This window comes from Colletotrichum orchidophilum (assembly GCF_001831195.1).
Source record: "Colletotrichum orchidophilum strain IMI 309357 chromosome Unknown Scaffold_21.1, whole genome shotgun sequence".
Lineage (NCBI taxonomy): Eukaryota > Fungi > Ascomycota > Sordariomycetes > Glomerellales > Glomerellaceae > Colletotrichum > Colletotrichum orchidophilum.
The window spans coordinates 120,416-138,181 of NW_019172977.1; the positions used below are offsets into that span (position 1 = coordinate 120,416).

General features: G+C 54.8%; 7 protein-coding genes across 7 annotated transcripts; 3 read left to right on the forward strand and 4 right to left on the reverse strand.

The window, feature by feature from the left end:
• Window positions 1–1,287: 1,287 nt before the first annotated feature.
• Window positions 1,288–2,880, reverse strand: CORC01_03480 (uncharacterized protein; the record flags this gene model as incomplete). The annotated part of the gene is made up of 3 exons (XM_022615130.1): window positions 1,288–2,208; window positions 2,259–2,771; window positions 2,848–2,880. The coding sequence occupies 3 exons, from the start codon at window positions 2,878–2,880 to the stop codon at window positions 1,288–1,290; spliced, it is 1,467 nt and encodes a 488-aa protein (XP_022478308.1).
• A 720-nt stretch (window positions 2,881–3,600) lies between these two features.
• Window positions 3,601–5,652, reverse strand: CORC01_03481 (MFS siderochrome iron transporter MirB; the record flags this gene model as incomplete). The annotated part of the gene is made up of 4 exons (XM_022615131.1): window positions 3,601–4,532; window positions 4,609–4,951; window positions 5,038–5,308; window positions 5,402–5,652. The coding sequence occupies 4 exons, from the start codon at window positions 5,650–5,652 to the stop codon at window positions 3,601–3,603; spliced, it is 1,797 nt and encodes a 598-aa protein (XP_022478309.1).
• A 2,154-nt stretch (window positions 5,653–7,806) lies between these two features.
• Window positions 7,807–8,604, forward strand: CORC01_03482 (Ras family protein; the record flags this gene model as incomplete). Its single annotated transcript, XM_022615132.1, has 1 exon — window positions 7,807–8,604. One exon carries the CDS (start codon window positions 7,807–7,809, stop codon window positions 8,602–8,604), a length of 798 nt encoding a protein of 265 aa, XP_022478310.1.
• Window positions 8,605–9,589: 985 nt separating this feature from the next.
• Window positions 9,590–12,096, reverse strand: CORC01_03483 (phosphoketolase; the record flags this gene model as incomplete). The annotated part of the gene is made up of 2 exons (XM_022615133.1): window positions 9,590–10,527; window positions 10,581–12,096. 2 exons carry the CDS (start codon window positions 12,094–12,096, stop codon window positions 9,590–9,592), a joined length of 2,454 nt encoding a protein of 817 aa, XP_022478311.1.
• A 785-nt stretch (window positions 12,097–12,881) lies between these two features.
• CORC01_03484 (uncharacterized protein) lies at window positions 12,882–13,121 on the forward strand (the record flags this gene model as incomplete). Its single annotated transcript, XM_022615134.1, has 1 exon — window positions 12,882–13,121. One exon carries the CDS (start codon window positions 12,882–12,884, stop codon window positions 13,119–13,121), a length of 240 nt encoding a protein of 79 aa, XP_022478312.1.
• Window positions 13,122–13,324: 203 nt separating this feature from the next.
• Window positions 13,325–14,294, forward strand: CORC01_03485 (uncharacterized protein; the record flags this gene model as incomplete). The annotated part of the gene is made up of 2 exons (XM_022615135.1): window positions 13,325–13,327; window positions 13,773–14,294. The coding sequence occupies 2 exons, from the start codon at window positions 13,325–13,327 to the stop codon at window positions 14,292–14,294; spliced, it is 525 nt and encodes a 174-aa protein (XP_022478313.1).
• A 181-nt stretch (window positions 14,295–14,475) lies between these two features.
• Window positions 14,476–14,886, reverse strand: CORC01_03486 (uncharacterized protein; the record flags this gene model as incomplete). The annotated part of the gene is made up of 2 exons (XM_022615136.1): window positions 14,476–14,566; window positions 14,702–14,886. The coding sequence occupies 2 exons, from the start codon at window positions 14,884–14,886 to the stop codon at window positions 14,476–14,478; spliced, it is 276 nt and encodes a 91-aa protein (XP_022478314.1).
• Between the last annotated feature and the right edge of the window lie 2,880 nt (window positions 14,887–17,766).

Below are 17,766 nucleotides of genomic sequence, written 5' to 3' on the forward strand. Positions count from 1 at the left end.
AAAGAATCCATCCGACCCTGTGGTCAAAACCAGAGATGATGACAAAAACACAAAGAAATACCACATTCGCATCATCGCAACAACGCATCTTATCCGTTCTCTTTTCAACCCTCGGCGTGCAAGTCCGCTCCTCCTCACATCTAATAGACCTCGATCCGTATAAATACCTCATCAGCTCACGCCTCTGTTCAGACATTCCCAAGGCAGCCGTGATTAATGCCATCGACTCCCTCAGTTTCCAACACGTGCTCCAGCCGGGTGTAAATACTCATCTCGGAATTCCATGAGATCCCAACGACAGTGTCTCTTTGTCCCAAAGAACCTACCTCATATCGATACTCCTTGTCCGTCCCCCACGCTCGTCGTCCATCCATCGCCGACGAATACGAGCGGGGACACTAAGCGCGACAAACGGCTTTCCTAACTTCTTTCTGACCTCACCATTTCCAAGGCACTGATCACGGGAACGACTTTTGAACCCCCAAGGGAAGAGGCACCATGCGCTTGACATCAGAGGCTCCCGGGTTAATAAGCTCATCACCAGGTTTGCTGAGCGTGCTCTTGGAACCAGGAGTGGACGGACGTTCTTATAAGCACTACTCCGGTGCCTCAAGGTATGACTATCATTCACTAAGTAATGATGAAACGAGCCATGGAAAACTCGATGCCTTTTCAACGATGCACCCGATATAAAAAGCTCTAAAGCTACTAAGCTCATTACCAGGTCTTTCGAGGAGTGCTCTAAGGGCCCTGAGTGGACGTCCTTATAAGCATCGTAACTCGAGGAACGTCTATTACCAAACAAGTGTTCATGAAATGAGCCATGAGGAGTTCAATGAATTCTTGGCACAGCTGACATATAAAACGATCATGGAGCCTTGAGACTTGCAAATTATCAGAGAGAAGGTGTAGAGAGCCGCAGGCTCAGCCACAATACAACGCTGCATTACTATCATGGCTATGCGCTAATCCAACGAGTGGTGATACCTTTCCTTTACGGAACCGAGTGGCGTCGTCAATCATGCGCTTTTGATAACAATAATTGGAGTGGCGTCCTACCCAGCACATCATGCTATTGTCATTGACAGAACCGAATGGCTCGTCCTAACACACCAACCTACACCATTTGGATGCCTAGATTTGTCGGTCAAGATCAAAAGCTGGCTTGCTCAAAATCTCCAATGCTTCGCTAAGCATCTTGTCCATGGCTTCGTGAATTGGTTGAGCCACTTCGTTGAACGTAGATCCCGACGTGCCTTGCAAGTCTTTGGCCAAAGATGTGCCCTGCTAAGATGACTTCCACACGTTGCTGTCCAACTTCTCCTCGGGTACGGCGACGAAGTCTTGGCCTTCGTCGTTGTCGCTGCCGTCGAGTGATCCGTCATAAGAGCTTGTCTGCCACGCCGACAGCTCATCAACACGGCGGATGCCCATCATCCAAGAGACGAGACCGCGAGGGACCCAGCGGCCAACGAAGCCGTAGACGCCAGCGCCAAGACCGACGCGGACAGTACCGCTGGTGATGGAGCCATCGATGACGTCAAAGACAGCGTTGTGGAGGTGACGTAGGGAGCTGCCCTTCAAGCCACGGATGCGACCGGCCGAGATCGCAGAGGTACTTTGCATGACAAAATTGCGTCCGTAGGCATGGCGGGCATTATCGGGCCACATGAGAGTCTCCGTGGCGTCGGCATCGATGCCGGGGCCACCTTCGAGGAGACCTCTCTGGGAAGGATGAGTATGCTTTGCAGGTTGGAAGCCGGTGAAGTCGAATGTGCCCAGTTGCATATGGGTCACGGGGATGCCGAGAGGCCGCAGTTCTGCTGTCAAAACCTCGGTGAAGGCTGATAGGGCGGAGGAGACCGTTGCCTCGGGGGCGTGGAAAGGGGGGTTGATGGAGGAGATGATGGACGGAGTGAAGACGAGAACCTTTGGCGGCGTCCACTTCTCTCCGGGCGGGCTAAGGCGAGTTGTCAAGAGCGGCAGGAAGGCCTGAATGGTGAGAATGGGGTGGAGAAGGTGGGTGTTGAACAGGTCTGCGAAGCTGGAGGGCGGGATAGTGGCGATAGGTGACGTTTGGTAGTTGAGCGACGGGATAAGGATGACGGACTTCAGCTGCAGATGGTTGGGCCTTGTCCGCGGTACTGGGGCGTGTGGTGATTGAAGGTACTGTGCGAAACTATCGATGGCTGCGCCAGCTCGGGGAGGCTATAACATGCGTTAGTGAAGGCCTGAAACTACATGCCGGTTTTACTCACATCCGTCGTGTCAATCGTCAGAGGCAGAATGTCCGGTCTTGCCAAGCTGTGCACCATGCTCTCGTCCTCCTCGGCGTTGCAAACGATATAAACAATGAAGCCTCTCCTCTCGAAATCCAGGGAAAGCGACCTCGTCAAGGGCAGAGTCGGTGAACCGGCGATGACGACAACCTCGAGGCGGCCACCGTTTCTCGCCCGTTTCGCCCGGCGCGTCTTCTTGCAGAATCTGCTACTCCTGTATGATCGGTATGCCACGACTCCCACGACGGCGACGATGGCACCGGTCAACAGCTTGTGTTCCTTCACCCAGTCATGCAGCCTCTCGTACCGGCTCATAGCTATCACCTCGATGGGAATGTGGCGGACGGGAGGTTTCGGCCGCACCGAGTCGGGTAGCCATTCTGTGGAGGAGAGCGTTTCTCTCACAGCCTGTGCAGCCTTGTCGACGGTTGGGTTGATAAGATTCGCGAGGTCGTCAGAGTAGCCCCGAATCTTGTTGGGCAGCGAGGACAGCTGTGGGAAGAGGAAGGCGGTGTCAGTAGAGCTCCGTGATCACAAGCTTGGAGGTGTGGAGGTGGGTGATGCTTACGACGTCCAGGAACTGCTGGTCGTCCGCTGACATCTTGGCGATTCAGACCAGGTATCAAGCCAAGAAGTACTGCTGAAGAGGAGTGTTGGAGCCCCAGATCTTTGATGTCGAAAAGCTTCTGGGGAGATGGGGTCAAGTAGCTCAAGGCGAGGTAGGTCGGAAAGTGGACTCGCGTCGGCGGCAAAGGAAAAAAAGCGTCAGACCGTACGGGTACAGAGGCAAAAAGCACCAAGGACCAGTGCACCTGCCCGTGTGCTCTTTCCGCTAAAAGACGTGGGGAAAACCTCCGCCGTGCGGGTCCCCGTTGACGTTTCACTGGCTGCTGCAGCACCGAAAGGTCCGGGCTTGATCCGCTGACGAGCGGTGATTGGTCGACATCATCACCGAGCCCACCCGTTATCTAAGCTTTGTTTTGTTTCCCGCTGACTGACAACGTCACTGCCGATGCCCGGTGCATGAAATCCCATTTCAAGAGCAATACCCATCTTCAAGCGAACCCCCTTTGCGCCCCTCTTCTTGTCGATGCAAGTCGTCGGCGCATGACAATGGCACGGCCTCTCATTTCTGCTGCGAATGTCGATTCACGGTTGCAACAATTGTCAAGCATTTATATCGACTGAACGTGTACATTGAATTTGCTTCAAACATCTCATCAATGACATCCGATTTTCGCTAGTCTATTCCAGTCGATCAAGTGATCTGCATTTCATGATCTAACGCATCAGTCTGCTGGAGCCCATGTACGCGCAACTCTTAAAACACAAGCCCCTTTGTTTGCTTCATCTCTTTCAAATTGTAGTTCTTGATCATGAAGATAGCAATAAAGCCAAAAACCATCACCGAGGTCCCAGCAGCAAGCATCCGCGTCTGGGCATACCCATACGCGTTCTGTATGGCAAGTCGCTCATCGCTGCCGACAGGATAGCTGAGCTGCGTATCGAGATCCGCGTAGATATCCGCCAGGCTCTCCAGCGCAGACGCGGGAAGGTTTCGTTCCAGAGCCTTCTCAAACGTGTTGGTCCAGATCGCCGCAGAGATCGTGTTCCCCACAGAGCCGCCAATGTTGCCGCAGACGCTCAGAAGCGCGAGGGCGGCGGCGACGTGCTGGTGGTCCACGGCCGCGAGGATGGCGACCTGCATGCAGAGGATAAAGACGCTCCCGCCGATGGACGTGAAGATCTGGCACATGACGAGGTACCCGACGCTCTGGCCGGGCTGGCGGAAATAAATCATGAGACCCTGGCCAAAGGTGTACAGCGGTACGCCGACCATCAGAAGCCAGCGGAAGCGACCCGTCTTGGAGATGGAGAAGCCAACGATGAAGAGGAGCACGCCGGAAACCACATCAAAGGTATTGCCCACGTAGCCCGCGTTGGACACGGACAGGTCGTTGACGACCTGCAGGAAGGAGGTGAAGTAGCTGTTCCAGCAGTAGTAGGCGACTTGGTACGTAATGTCGAGGACGCACACGCCAATAACTGTTCTGTCGGAGAAGAATTCGAACTTGAGGAAAGGCTTGGGCGCGAGGTGGAGCTCGTTGAGGATGAAGAGGGCGAGCACTACAAAGCCGGTGACGATCATTGCGATGATGTAGCCGGACTTCCAGCCATCTGGAGCGGTGCTCGCGAGAGAAAAGGGCAGCAGGAAGGTGACGAGACCGCAGGCGAAGAGGACGATTCCAAGAACTATCACAACGAGGGTCAGCATTCCTCAAGACTTGGGCAAGTGCGTATAAGAAACTTCTTAAGGGAGAATATTTACCATCAAACTCGATCAGACCCCACCAGACATTCTGAGCAAAGCTACGGCCGCTGGGCTCCCGCACCAGAGTTCCGCGCTTCTTGGCCTTATGGATGTTCCATTTCAGGATGCTGTACATGGGCACGGCGACGACGGGTAGGACAATGGAGAAGCAGCCAAAGCCCCAACGCCAGCTAACGTTGTTGAGGAAACCCTCGGCGGCCTTGGGCCCGGCGAACGCGGTGATGATGTAGGGCGAAGATGTGAACGCAAACGCCAGCCCTCGGTTCTTGACATGGGTCGAGTCGGCCGTGATTACGTCGATGCTGTAGGTGAGACCAGACCAGCCGACTTGCCAAAAGACCTAAATTGCCCCCCGAGAGTTAGGAATGGAACTGGATTTGCGTGGATCACGTTGCGTTAATCAAGCGCGGCAAACTTCAAACTTACCGTAGCAGCACAATACGTAGCGAGGTTCTGGCTGGCGGCCAACATAATCATACCCAGCGTGGCAGAAAGAACCATGAGCAAGAACCCCTCAGCTCGACCCCAGAGATCCAGAATCTTAGCCAGCGGGATATACACCGAAGCCGTCATGGCGCTGGACACAATGTCGATAACGGGAAGAAGCGAGTGCGACTCAAAGTCGCTGGCCGCATACGGCGTCAAGCTATACAACACCGAACTCTGGAATCCGTTGGTGAGGTACAGAAACCACATGCTACGACGGGTGAAGGCTTGGGTGTCAGTCAAATACTTGGCACTTCAGAAGAAATCGTTTTCGTGGTCTCCGAGAGGGTGAGGAGGGTCTTACAAGATAAAAATGGCAATCAGCGAATTCTTGCCCCAGGTCAGGGTCAAGGCCTGGGCCAACTTGACACCGTGCTGGACCTCCTGGCTGACTCTCTGCTCCTCGGTCGGTTTCTCGTCGTCCGGGGGCATCTCTCCCAGTTCCCTGTCGTCGTTGTTGGCGACATCCAGGGCCGTGGTGATTGTCATGGGAGCATCTTCGACCGGAGCCTGCTTGCGGCCGAGGACCTCACGAAGCTGCGAAATCACTGCCATAATTGGTACTCCAAGACAAAAGTGCAGAAGAGATGAAATAACTACGGAGCAAGGCGAAAACGCGAGCGGCGATGGGGGTTGGCTCTTACTTAAAGACTCCAGAGGAGTGCATCTGCGCCGCCTTCTAGCGTGCCACTTTTGCTTCTCGCTAATCATCCCATCACGACCTTAGCGGCCGGAAGGATTCACTTGACCCACGCACACGGCGCCCATCAACATCCGGCTATGATCTGATAAGATGAGGCTGTCCCTCCGGACACCCGCGCAGGAAACCGAAGTCGGGCTGCTCCTTGACCCAGGAACCGAGAGGTCGGAAAGCGACCCCATCATGGTGTCGGATGAGGGGAAAGATGGTGGGAAGACGAGAGCCGTAGGGATTTTTTGCGAAGGATCCTGCGAGCATAAAGCATGGAAAAGGCTTGGCGAGGGGACCCGTTGTGCCGGGGTCCCGACCTTTGCAGTGGAATAGTGGTGAGGATGGTGTTATCTGATTGATTAGATTAGATGGGCCAGACCGCAGACTTGGCCTGACTTGGCTTTGCGGACCGAGGCGCTATTGCGGAAGGGGTCTGGCACAGGGAGCTATTGGTAAGAGTTATTTATCCAACGGTCGCAGACTCAGGCACCAGAATTTTATTCCCATCTGGCCTCGCTCAATTTTCTGATGAGCTGCTCTTGGAGGCAGAGCTGACTGCAGGTGCTGCATCGTTTCCGACTTTTGCTCACTAGAATTCTCCCTGGGGTATTTCTTGTCCGGGCTTTGTGCACCGTCACACCTATATAAGTATTTATGGCCACCCGGTTTCGGCCTCTTGTTTTACAACACATTTCAGGAAAGCGCACCGCAGCACCGTCAAGGGTCGGTCTCAAAAGCAAGCGCATCCCCTCGCTGCTCATTCATCCGTCCGTTCATTCATCCATCTACCTAATTCATCCATTCAACCACGCACCTATTCACCTATACGAATACATCCACCCACCACCGTCCCGCATCGTCTATTGCTGCGATATTCGGGCATCCCAGAGACACACCACCCAACCACCTGCAGGTTGAATCAACAGCGTCGTCACACTTCGGATTCCACACCAACACTGCGCACCTTAGTCGGTACCAGAGACTTTCACCTGCACCTCACCTGTCAATTGCATCTGCGGCTGCGCAGCAATTGACCAACGACGTCCTCTCCTGCCATTATCGCCCAAGCTTCAACTCGCGACGAAAAGAAAATCGTTGTCTCACCTCCGGCAGCAAAGAATACGAATAAATTCTATTTACGTCCAGCAACCCGACCCGTCGATTCACATCTCCCCATTGCAACCTGATTCCCTCTGCTCTTTTGCGCGCGCCCTCCCTCACGATACGGACTTTCCCCAACAAACGATACCTTCATCATCCCGTCCAGGTCCCTCCCAGCAACTAGAAAAGAACGAACGACACCTGCCATCCGCAGCAATAACTACAAGACCACCAAAAACACCACGAGGCAGAGAGAGACGACGCAAACCACACAGACGCACACCTTTCTTCATTTCCGTGTCTTATCCCCCACTCTGCCCAGAAACCCACGGTCCCAAACGAACGAACCCTGTTTTGGGGGCCGCTCCCGTGAACGATTACGCCACAGCCTTTTGACTCTTACTCGATCCTGACTAAAAGAAGAAAAACGGTCGAACCGCGCGCGCGGTCTGAGAGCCGAAACGAAGCTAAGAAGCCAAGAGCTGCTGGACTGCCGTCCGACTACCTTGCTCCCACGAGCCTACCTTACTTGCCCTACCGCCACCACTAAGAGAGAGCCGGATCCCTTCTTATCTCACCTCACCCACCACTTGTCAACTACCGACCCTTCCCCCCCAAACTCTGCGATTGCATCCCCCGACAGCGGCTGTATCTTCTGAGTGATCATCGTGAGATTTCGTTCGATTGGTCTTTGACGGCTCACTTCAACGGTCAGAGCAGCAACCAACAAACTTCCGCCGCCAAGTCCACCGTCATCTAGGTTCTTCCACTCGCAACTCTAAACGGCGCACGCGACGTGTGACAACACTCACCACCTCGGAGCTGTCCCCGCAATCGAGGCCGATCTACATTGGACCACCATAAATACCACATTTTAAGCTTGTATCCGCATTTCGGAGCAAAAGGCAACCTACACAATGTCAATCTCTCAACAAGCCCCGACGCCAATTTCAATCACCATTTGCGGCGATGGCGGCTGCGGAAAATCCTCCATAACCCTTCGTCTCGTCCGCTCGCAATGGACCTCCGAATACGACCCCACCATTGAGGACTCCTACTCCATCACCCGCAAGATCGATGGCCAGAACTACCACCTTTCGCTTACGGACACGGCCGGCCAGGAGGAGTACCGCGGCATGTGGGCCTCATCGAACCTCGGCGCAGACGCCTTCCTGCTCGTATACGACATCACTTCCCGCGACTCCATCGACGCCCTTCAGTACTTCAACGATCTCATCGACATGGAGGCTGAGACGCGCCTCGACAATGCCGATCGCGCAAAGCGCGCCGGCCTCTCGCCCTCCTCCTACCGCGACACCGTGTCCGCCACGCCGGGCGCTAAGACCGTTCCCCCCGTCAAGATCGTCGCCGGCAACAAGTGTGACTTGCAAGAGTCCCGCGCCGTTCCTGCGGCCATGGGTCTGGACTGGGCGCGCCGCCGCGGGTGTGGCTTCATGGAGACGAGCGCGCGGCTTGAGGTCAACATTGAGGAGACTTTTGCGCTCATTGTCCGTCGCGTCGTCGAGGCCAGGCGCATGGCAGAGTTGGGCGTCAACGAGAACATGGAATTGGATCGGAGGGGCATGACCAAGCCACTGAGTCCCTTGCCAGCGGGCAGCGAGCAGAACGAAAAACGCAACCCCGGCGTGCGGGGTCCGAATATTGACGGCAAGGTGGGCAAGGGGTCGATATGGAAGAAACTTCGGTGCTGGTGAGGCTTTTGCTTTTCCTGGCCAGGGAAAGTTGACCAATGTTCTGCGTTGTTGCTGTTGCGTCTGAAGTGGTTGTGGCAGGATTGTCACTCGAAAGGACGACCTACGTATATGGCCGTGCGCCGCTTGGTGTATGCAGTGGGACGGCTGGGAAGGGACTTTGACAAGAAGGTCCTGGTCCTGGTCCTGGTCCTGGTCCTGCAGGACACCCCTGGAGAAGAGTACGAAGATTCCAAGTCACTTCAGACTACCACTCCAGGAAACGGTCTGTACGAGACGTCATGACGGTGTAACGCGTTATTTTGCATGGAGACTCAGAGAGATCGGGGACTTACACGCAAGTGTAGCATGTGGACGGTTTTGCAAGCAAAGGCCATCATCAAACGGGGCGTTTGGGAGTCTCGAGCGCGAGTTCCTCGCAGCCTGCTTGCTGTACGGGTCGCGAAGGGCGAGGAAGTGATTTCTGGTTTCTTTTTTTTTTTTGCAAAGACACCACCGACATGGTCTGGGCCACGTCTGGATGTTTGCGTGTTTTGTGGTTTTTGTTATGCTTCCATCGCCATGTCTGTGTGATTGGCAGAAGCTACCGTCTTGTTTTCGTTTAGATACCAATGATGCGAGTGAATTATCAAGCATATGTGAGGTTAACACCATTGCTGAGCAACGTTTGCTGTGAGATTGTAAAGAATGCAAATCTAACGAAACTGATTCTTGTCTTTCTTTTCATTCAACTTTAGAGCACAGGTACCACCCCCGCGACGAAACTCATCCTTGGACTCGAACCCTGCCTGATCTCTCTCTCTCTCTCTCTCTCTCTCTCTCTCTCTCTCTCTCTCTCTCTGTGTGTGTGTGTCCCAGTGTACCACAACGCCGTAACAGCAAACATATTCTTCAAAATCTCAATTGTCTGGACCTTTCCATACATTTCATCAAGTCATCTTGCTCCATCTAAGCTTCTAGTACCGTCCTCCGCCAACGTCTAGTTTATTTAGGTGGTGATCTTGGCGACCTTTTGCCACAGCCCATTGTGGGACCAGGCCCAGTTCTTGAGAAAGGGCGGATCCATGCCCGTCTCAAAGGCCTCGATGCGGGCGGCGATCTGCTGGTTGCGCAATACTTCGCGGGCGGCGGCGCCGCGGTTGTGGAGCTGGGGCATGCGGTCGATGGCGTCCATGGCGAGGCTGAAGCGGTCCGTCTGGTTGCGGATGGCGAGCTCGAGGGGCGTGTCGATGTTGCCCTTCTCCTTGTAGCCGCGGACGTGGAGGTTCATGTTGCCCGGGCGCTTGTAGGCGAGGCGGTGGACGAGCCAGGGGTACGAGTGGAAGTTGAAGATGACGGGCTTGTCGTCGGTGAAGAGGGAGACCCACTCAGCGTTTGTGAGGCCGTGGGGGTGGTCCTCGTGGGAGATGAGCTTGAAGAGGTCGACGCAGTTGACGCAGCGGATCTTGAGCTCGGGAAAATGCTGGAGCAGGAGATCGATGGCGGCCAGGGACTCGTGGGTCGAAATGTCACCGCACGAGGCCATGACGAGGTCGGGCTCCTCGCCCTGGTCGGTGCTGAACTGCGGCCAGATGCCGATGCCCTTTGTGCAGTGCTCGACAGCCTTCTCCATGCTGAGGTACTGCAGGTGCTCCTGCTTGTCGGCGACGATGACGTTGACGTAGTTGGACGAGGCGAGGCAGTGGTCCATGGTGGACAGCAGGCAGTTTCCGTCGGGCGGGAGGTAGATGCGGACGACCTCGGGGCTCTTGTTGGCAACGACGTCGAGGAAGCCGGGGTCTTGGTGCGTGAAGCCGTTGTGGTCCTGGCGCCAGACGACGGCGGTCAGGAGGATGTTGAGGGAGGCTATCTTGTTGCGCCACTCCACCTCGAGAGCCTTCTCGATCCATTTGCAGTGCTGGTTGACCATGGAGTCGATGACGTGGACTGCACTTTGGTCAGCATGAGTTTCGCTGTATGGAAGATAGTAGTAGACTTACTGAATGGCTCGTAGCTGTTGAGAAGACCGTGGCGTCCTGTCAGGATGTAACCCTCGAGCCAACCTTCGCAGGTGTGCTCAGAAAGCATCTCCATGACACGTCCCTCGGGGGCTAGGTTGCCACCGTTGGCATCCTCTTCAAAGTATTCGCCCATCCAAACCTTTTTGCCGGCCTCATAGACCGCGCCGAGCTTGTTTGACTCGGTCTCGTCGGGTCCAAAGAGACGGAAGCTCTGCAAGTTCTGAGCTATGACGTCCCGCAGGTAGATGGCCATGTTGTTCATGCTGGCAGCCATGGTACCGCCAGACTTGTCAACCTTGATAGCGTACTCCTTGAAGTCGGGCAACTTGAGAGGCTTCCTGAGAACGCCGCCGTTAGCTACCGGGTTGGCGCTCATACGGCGGTTGCCAGTAGGGCAGAGGGCCTTGAGTTCGTCCGAGATGCGGCCGTCTTTGAAGAGACGTTCGGGCTCGTAGCTGCGCATCCACTGCTCGAGGAGCTTCAAGTGCTCGGGGTTGGTCGCGGCGTTGGGAATAGGGACTTGGTGGGCTCTCCAGTAACCCTCCAAGTAGTTGTCGTCAATCTTGCGGGGGCCAGTCCAGCCCTTGGGGCTGCGGAGGACGATCAAGGGCCAGATGGGGCGGAAGGCCTTGCCGGAATCGCGGGCCTGCTTCTGGAACTTGCGGATCTCGAGGACGCAGTGCTCTAGAGTAGCGGCCATGGCCTGGTGCATGGTATCGACATCATCGCCCTCGACAAAGTAGGGCTGCCAGCCGTAGCCGAGGAAGAGATTCTCCAGCTCCTTGTGGGAGATTCTGGCCAAGATTGTAGGGTTGTTGATCTTGTAACCGTTCAGGTGCAGGACGGGCAGGACGGCACCATCCACGATGGGGTTGAGGAACTTTGTGCTGTGCCATGCAGTAGCCAGAGGACCAGTCTCGGCCTCGCCATCGCCGACCATGGTCAGGGCAATGAGATCCGGGTGGTCGTAGACGGCACCAAAGGCGTGGGAGACGGAGTAGCCAAGCTCTCCACCCTCGTGGATGGAGCCCGGGGTCTCCGGGGTAGCGTGGGAACCGATGCCACCAGGGAAGGAGAACGACTTGAAGAACTTTTGCAGGCCCTCAATGTCTTCCGACTTCTCTGGGTAGACCTCGGAGTAGACACCCTCGAGGTAGGACTGGGAGAGCACAGCCGGTGCACCATGACCTGGGCCGGAGATGAAGATGGAGTCCAGGTCGTATTTCTTGATGAGACGGTTGAAGTGCATCCAGGTGAAGATTTGACCCGGGGCAGATCCGAAGTGGCCGAGTAATCTCAGCTTCATGTGCTCTTTCTTGAGAGGCTCCCGGAGGAGAGGGTTTTCCTTGAGGAAGATCATTCCCAAGGACAGGTACAAGCTGGCCTTGAAGAAGTCATTGTACTTCACAATGTCTTCCTTGGAGAGGGGCTCGCCCTTGACCGTTGACCGGGCTGGGCCATAGGGGCTGATGGACTCGACCTCCTTGTCGGCCATGTTGATGGTGACGGAGGTGAGCGTGCAAGTGATGGATAAAATTTGGTATCAGTATTTTCAGGCCAAGATGCCTTGAAGGGGGTGGTTTGGAAAAGAAGACAGGAGGTTAAATGAAGCCCGAGGGGGCTTGGTCTTTATACCTACTAAGGCAGTCCTGGATGGGAGAGGCCAGAGGAGAGACATGGAGGGACATGAGTTACGGTGATTTCGCCTAGAGGCCGGGCAGCGGGCGGGTAGCTTCGCCCAGGCTTGGAGTTGATGCTAACGTCTACGGCGCTGATCCCAGGTTGGAGGCAGGCGGGCACCAGCAACGTAGCGCAGACGTAGGTCTGGGAGCTATCAGCCGATGTTGACGGCTCCCGACCTGGGTAGGAGGCGAAGGTTGCCGACGTTGAGAGAACAAGGGCCTGCTGGGAGGGGTGGGGTATGCAAAGATGCAAAACGGAACCTTTGGCATGTACCCGTTCCTTGATGGCGCTCTTGGTGAAGCATCTTTGGGAATTTTAGCTTGAAGAGTTGGAGAAATGGCAACCCCAGGTGCGGATTCTCACCCAGTCCATGGTGAAAGGCTCCAATGGGCTGGCAACGTGGGGGAAGAAAGAGGAGGAAGAGGGGATGTAGGGTGTCATGGCGTCCTGGCAGCGTGGAGTTCCATGTGGGTTATCTCTAATGGCATATGGCGAAGTATCCCTCTGGGCGGCCCGGAAGCTGCCTACGACAAGGCGAGGGGACGAAAACTAGGACGGCGGCTGCATGTGAGCTGAGGAATTGCGGGTTTCCCTTGCATGTTCTTTTGGCTAAGAGAGGTTGATCTGTGGGTGATGCTGGTGGTTGTGCGTGGGGAGAAGAGGTGGTCTGATTTTCTGGACGCAACTCGACTGCGGCCATGGCCCCAGCCGACATGTAGCCAACGTCACCTTACGCCCCACGTCGGTACCGGCTGCGATCCTGTCCGCGTCATATTGCTTGATTGCCTTGTCAGTCCGTTTTCAGGAGACGGAGAGGGGTATTTTGGGATATTTTGAATGGCTTTTGGGTCGGGAACGCTTGCACCTGGTGGGATTTGGTCTCAGTAAGGTACAGAGGAAGCGGAGGAGGGAAGCAGGACAAGAGTCGAAGTTGGGGCAGCAGCGGGCCGAGTGGAATCGCCGCTTCGGGGTAAGGTACGGTACCATCAAGGTACGTGTTCGGCACCGTCGGAGCTGCCGTTTGCCGGCCCGGCCTACCCATGGTGAGCCAAGGTGAAGAGGTGAAGACAGTGACTGGAGAGATGGGGAAGGACCTATCGGTGCTGATGGGAGTGAACACCATGCGCTGCTGCTCTCAATGCAACCTGCAACGCAGGCCACTGCAAATTATCGGCCACCTCTACCCTGTCCGAGCTACCGGGCCAATCTTTGTTACACCAACACATTTCCGACCCCTTCCAAACCATCCATGCCCGCCTCGAGAAGCCTTAATCGATTTTGACCAAGTGGTCTCACTGCCCGTTGATCAGGACTGCCAGGACAACGGCTAATCGCTAGATACGATTCTTCTCTTGGCGTGGCGTCAAAGGAAATGCCGTAGCCAAAATGTCTCCCTACCATCACGGGACAGTGGCATTCTTCTCTTGAGAAAACAGCTGGATTTTTCTGTCTCGCCTCTAATGACTCCTAACAGAGCCTCCATCCCAGGTCGAACATACCCTACGCCACCGCCGTTTCGGAACATTTACTCGTATCAAGGCCCTATCGCAACCAGCGCCGCTAGCCCCGTGGAACTGGCGGAAAACGACCGGCCGTTCCTCTCGCTTTGCTCGTCTTGTCGACCAGGCCACTGATGGCCCGATGAACATCAGCGCCAACGGTGTCGATGCCATTAACACGGACTGGGAGGAACAAGACATACATCGAAACAAGGACTTTGTCCGTTGGCCGACAAGGGTATCTATCATTGACAAGACCGGCAAGCCTGGCAGTAAACCCGGCCGCCTTCTCCCCTCGGCCAATCCAGCTAGGCATGCAGCAAATATCCCGTCATCGCATAGAAGTGCCTGGGTTGCTAAGCCTTCTTCTGCACACCACTGGGCAGACCGTGCCGAATTGCACCGGGCTCACTTAGTTGTGCAACCCTGGCATACGGCACAAAAAGACGGCGGACAACAACTGAGGGTGCGGAACCCGGCCGGCTCCTCGCCCAGATCCAGAAGCAGCTGATCCATGGCGAGTCTGGATCGTGGCATATGCACGCAGATCATGGCACCGCTGCTCATCCAACTCATCCATGACTTTCCTTGCGTGCCGTAATCCTGGCAACCCCGGCACCCCGGGAGGGCCTGACACACCCCGCCAAGTGTCAATCCTGCAGACATCACCCCACCACCTTCCACGGCGGGAGCTAGGACCCCAACCCCGAGAAGATGAGAACAGAATAGAGGGAGCTAGAGTTGAAGCTCGGAGCACGGTGCCACTCCCGCAGAAACAATCCGCTGGGCTGGACCGTCATTTATATCGTCTTTCTTGGAAGTTCTCACCCGGGTTCTTTTTCCCCTCAGCATCAGCGTTTTCATTGCCCATAAGAATTATTCTCTTTTCACCGACCATGCTAGCGGCGGGACGATGACTTGGCTTTAGTGTCATAGCTGCCGAGAGGCTCAAAACAATAGCAGCGGCAAACCGCAATTCGCCTAACTGATGATACCTCGCTGATGGAGGGGTAATATCTTGGCGAAACCCTGCCAGGTGAGGGGAAGGCCCAAACTGTGCGTTGGAAGGAATGCTCGCGGAAGGCCGTTGGGTTCCAAGTCATCCGGTGTTCCGCATGGAGACGAGACTTGTGCCAACCAATAACGCCGGCTACCCGCTCGAGACGACGATAAGAAAACGTGACGAGATACGCATATCAGTATGGTAGAATACTTAGCCCAGACGACGATGACTAGAACCGTCTTTGAGCGGATACAAGCTTGCTCGCCTTTCAAAATGTTCGCCTCCTCCAGATAACAGCCCTCAGCGTGTCCAGCAATTGGCCAAGAGACAGGACCAAGAGGTCACAATGCGAACAGTGTTCGATGCTCTGGAGGTTGAGCAATCTGGGGTCCTCGCGGAACCTCAAATACAAAACATCTCCGACAATCTTTCGACCATCAGAAGCTAGCCCCCTTGGCCTAAAGGTTGGATTCCCACCTATCATCTGAATCACCCCGACATGCACTGACTTATGAACTGTCTGATTGCTTGGACGTGTGCGTAACCTTGAGAGCCTCCAGGTCTTCTTCTTCACCGCAATCTCGGACTGGAAACAGCGTCCGATTCCCTTAGACCTCGACGGGTAGGACCCTGGCGAGAAGGCGTATAGGAGGCGGTGGGTGGGGTTGTACATTCTGATGTCCTGATCTGATAATTAATGGGTACGAGGATTCTGACAGCTGCGATCCGCGCTGTGCCGCATGTACTTCGTATGCGGGTCACCAAGACGGGCCCCCCGAGCCGACCGGGGGTTGTCCAGCGGCAGCAGCGGGGTCGGCGGGGGATCAGCCGCCGACGGGCGGGAACTAACCGTTCACCAGCAGTACTCAGGGGCGGTTGGCACTTGCAAAGAGCTGGCTTCGGCCGCCCAGAAGTGTTACCGTCGCTGTGTCGATCTGATTTTCGTCTGGGCGCAGAAACACTGCTATTAGAGCCTAATCACATGTCAACATCCCCCAGGTAAGATGGAAGCTCAACGTCTAGATGCGTTGGATCGAGGTACAAGCGGCAAATGTGGTCAGTATCTACTAGGTGCTATGTGTGCCTGGAAAGGCAAAATGGAATGGCGACAAGAAATTGCTTTGTCACTATCAGCTGGACAGGTTGGGGTTCTTCAAACGGGGCCGTGGTCCTTGTCACATACGTCCCATCTCGGTGACATTTGACAGGCGATGACATCCCATCCCGGACCCTTTCCTGGGTCTGATCTCGAACTGGCAGCTCGAAGACGATGTCCCCATGCGAGATTGCGACCCCGAAAGCTCTCGTTCCACTATGCGTGGTCCCCCATCTGTAAACTTTCATTCATTTCTAATACATGACGAATGACGAGTCCCCCGCACGACGAACTCAGCCGTTTACTACTTCCCTAAATGTTGTAGTTACCCGTAGGAGCCATTAGACTCCGTAAATCCATCTTATTTTTTAGCTCACGAACCGTCCGAGCGGAACGTCCGTGACCAGCCAAAGAGGAGATCAGCCAAAAAGGAAGAAGTCGACACACTTGGACATCACGGTGGCCTGACGTCACGACGCCCCCGCGCCCTCTGCTCTCCAAATAGCTTGGTTTATCAAAAAGAGAAGGAAGGGGAAGCATAGATAGATGCTTATGTATATATTCTGTCCCCGTCCGTCCGCTGCCCAAGTTTCTCAGACGGATGGCGGATGGAAGAAAGTTTCTTTACACTCCGCTTCCTGAACTGACCACCAGAAAACCCTCGTGAGTGATTCTCCTACCTCGGGTATCATAATCCCAGTTTTCCTTATCCGAAAATAGGGGAAATGTTGACATCTCGATGGATTGTGGGTAGAAAATAAGATTTCACATCCAGTCATGGCATCCTACCCGAGCCATAAACCTCAGACCCCGCAGCCTCCTGCGCCTATCCCCATCAAAGGAGGCGAAGACGACCAGGTCGATGTGACTAGGGATTACTAAGAGGGGAGGGCGAGGCAAAAAAAAAAAACAGAAAACATTCACTTGATCACATTGAACGGGATGTGGTGACATGTTGTCCGAACAAAGATTGAAAACACATCGAGGTACATCAACGTTTGGGAACAGGAACCGAGAGGGGAGAGGTGGAAAAGGGGATAAGGTTCTCCACGGCCATATCATTAATCACCATGACTGCTCATCTGTGCAATATCTTGCAATTTGATCTACTTCCTTGTAATCGACGCTTCCCTTGCCAAGTACCCGTCATATAATGAGATCTCCCAAGCAGACCAACCGTCCGCTTCACCTCGCGCAGGCTCCCGTCTCCTCCATGTTTCTGCGCTGTTACTAACCCCCCCGCATATCCATCCCTCGTCCCAGCTGCCCGGGTCTCAAAGGCCGCCGCCGCCGCGGCCATCCATTCCAGCCCCAGAGCTCATCAGACCACGCCTCTCTCCCCTCCCCATGGGGTAAGACAAGCACGTCTGTGCTTCTTGACGTGGTGATTGCGTATGGCGGACATGACTAGCCTCCCTCCTCTTTGGACCCTCCGTGTATCCTTACCTGCCCCACGCATTCCCAGCTCACCTGCATCTCGCAGGGTATCGTCTCAATGAATCTCGCCGATGGAAAGGCACATGTATCTCATCTCACAGATGTCTTGCAGTGGTAGAAGAACGTGTATCCTGATCTTGCAGGTGGCCAGGAATTACTGATAGATCATGCAGAATGTCTCATCTCACCCTTGTCCTTGAACCTCGCAGCATGCATGGATTACCGGGGCCAATATTGGAGACGTCAGGTGATGATTACTTTATACATGGACCAGGACAGCCATGACCTTTATGTCTCCTCAACGAGTCCTCCAAGAGGAAGAGAGCCAGTCTAAATCTAAATCAAAATCAACGATGACTTCGCAATCCTGAGCATTACTCCAAGCTCCATGTAAGAAATATACGACATAGGGACAGAATACACAAACTTCAAGTTTCACACAATTGC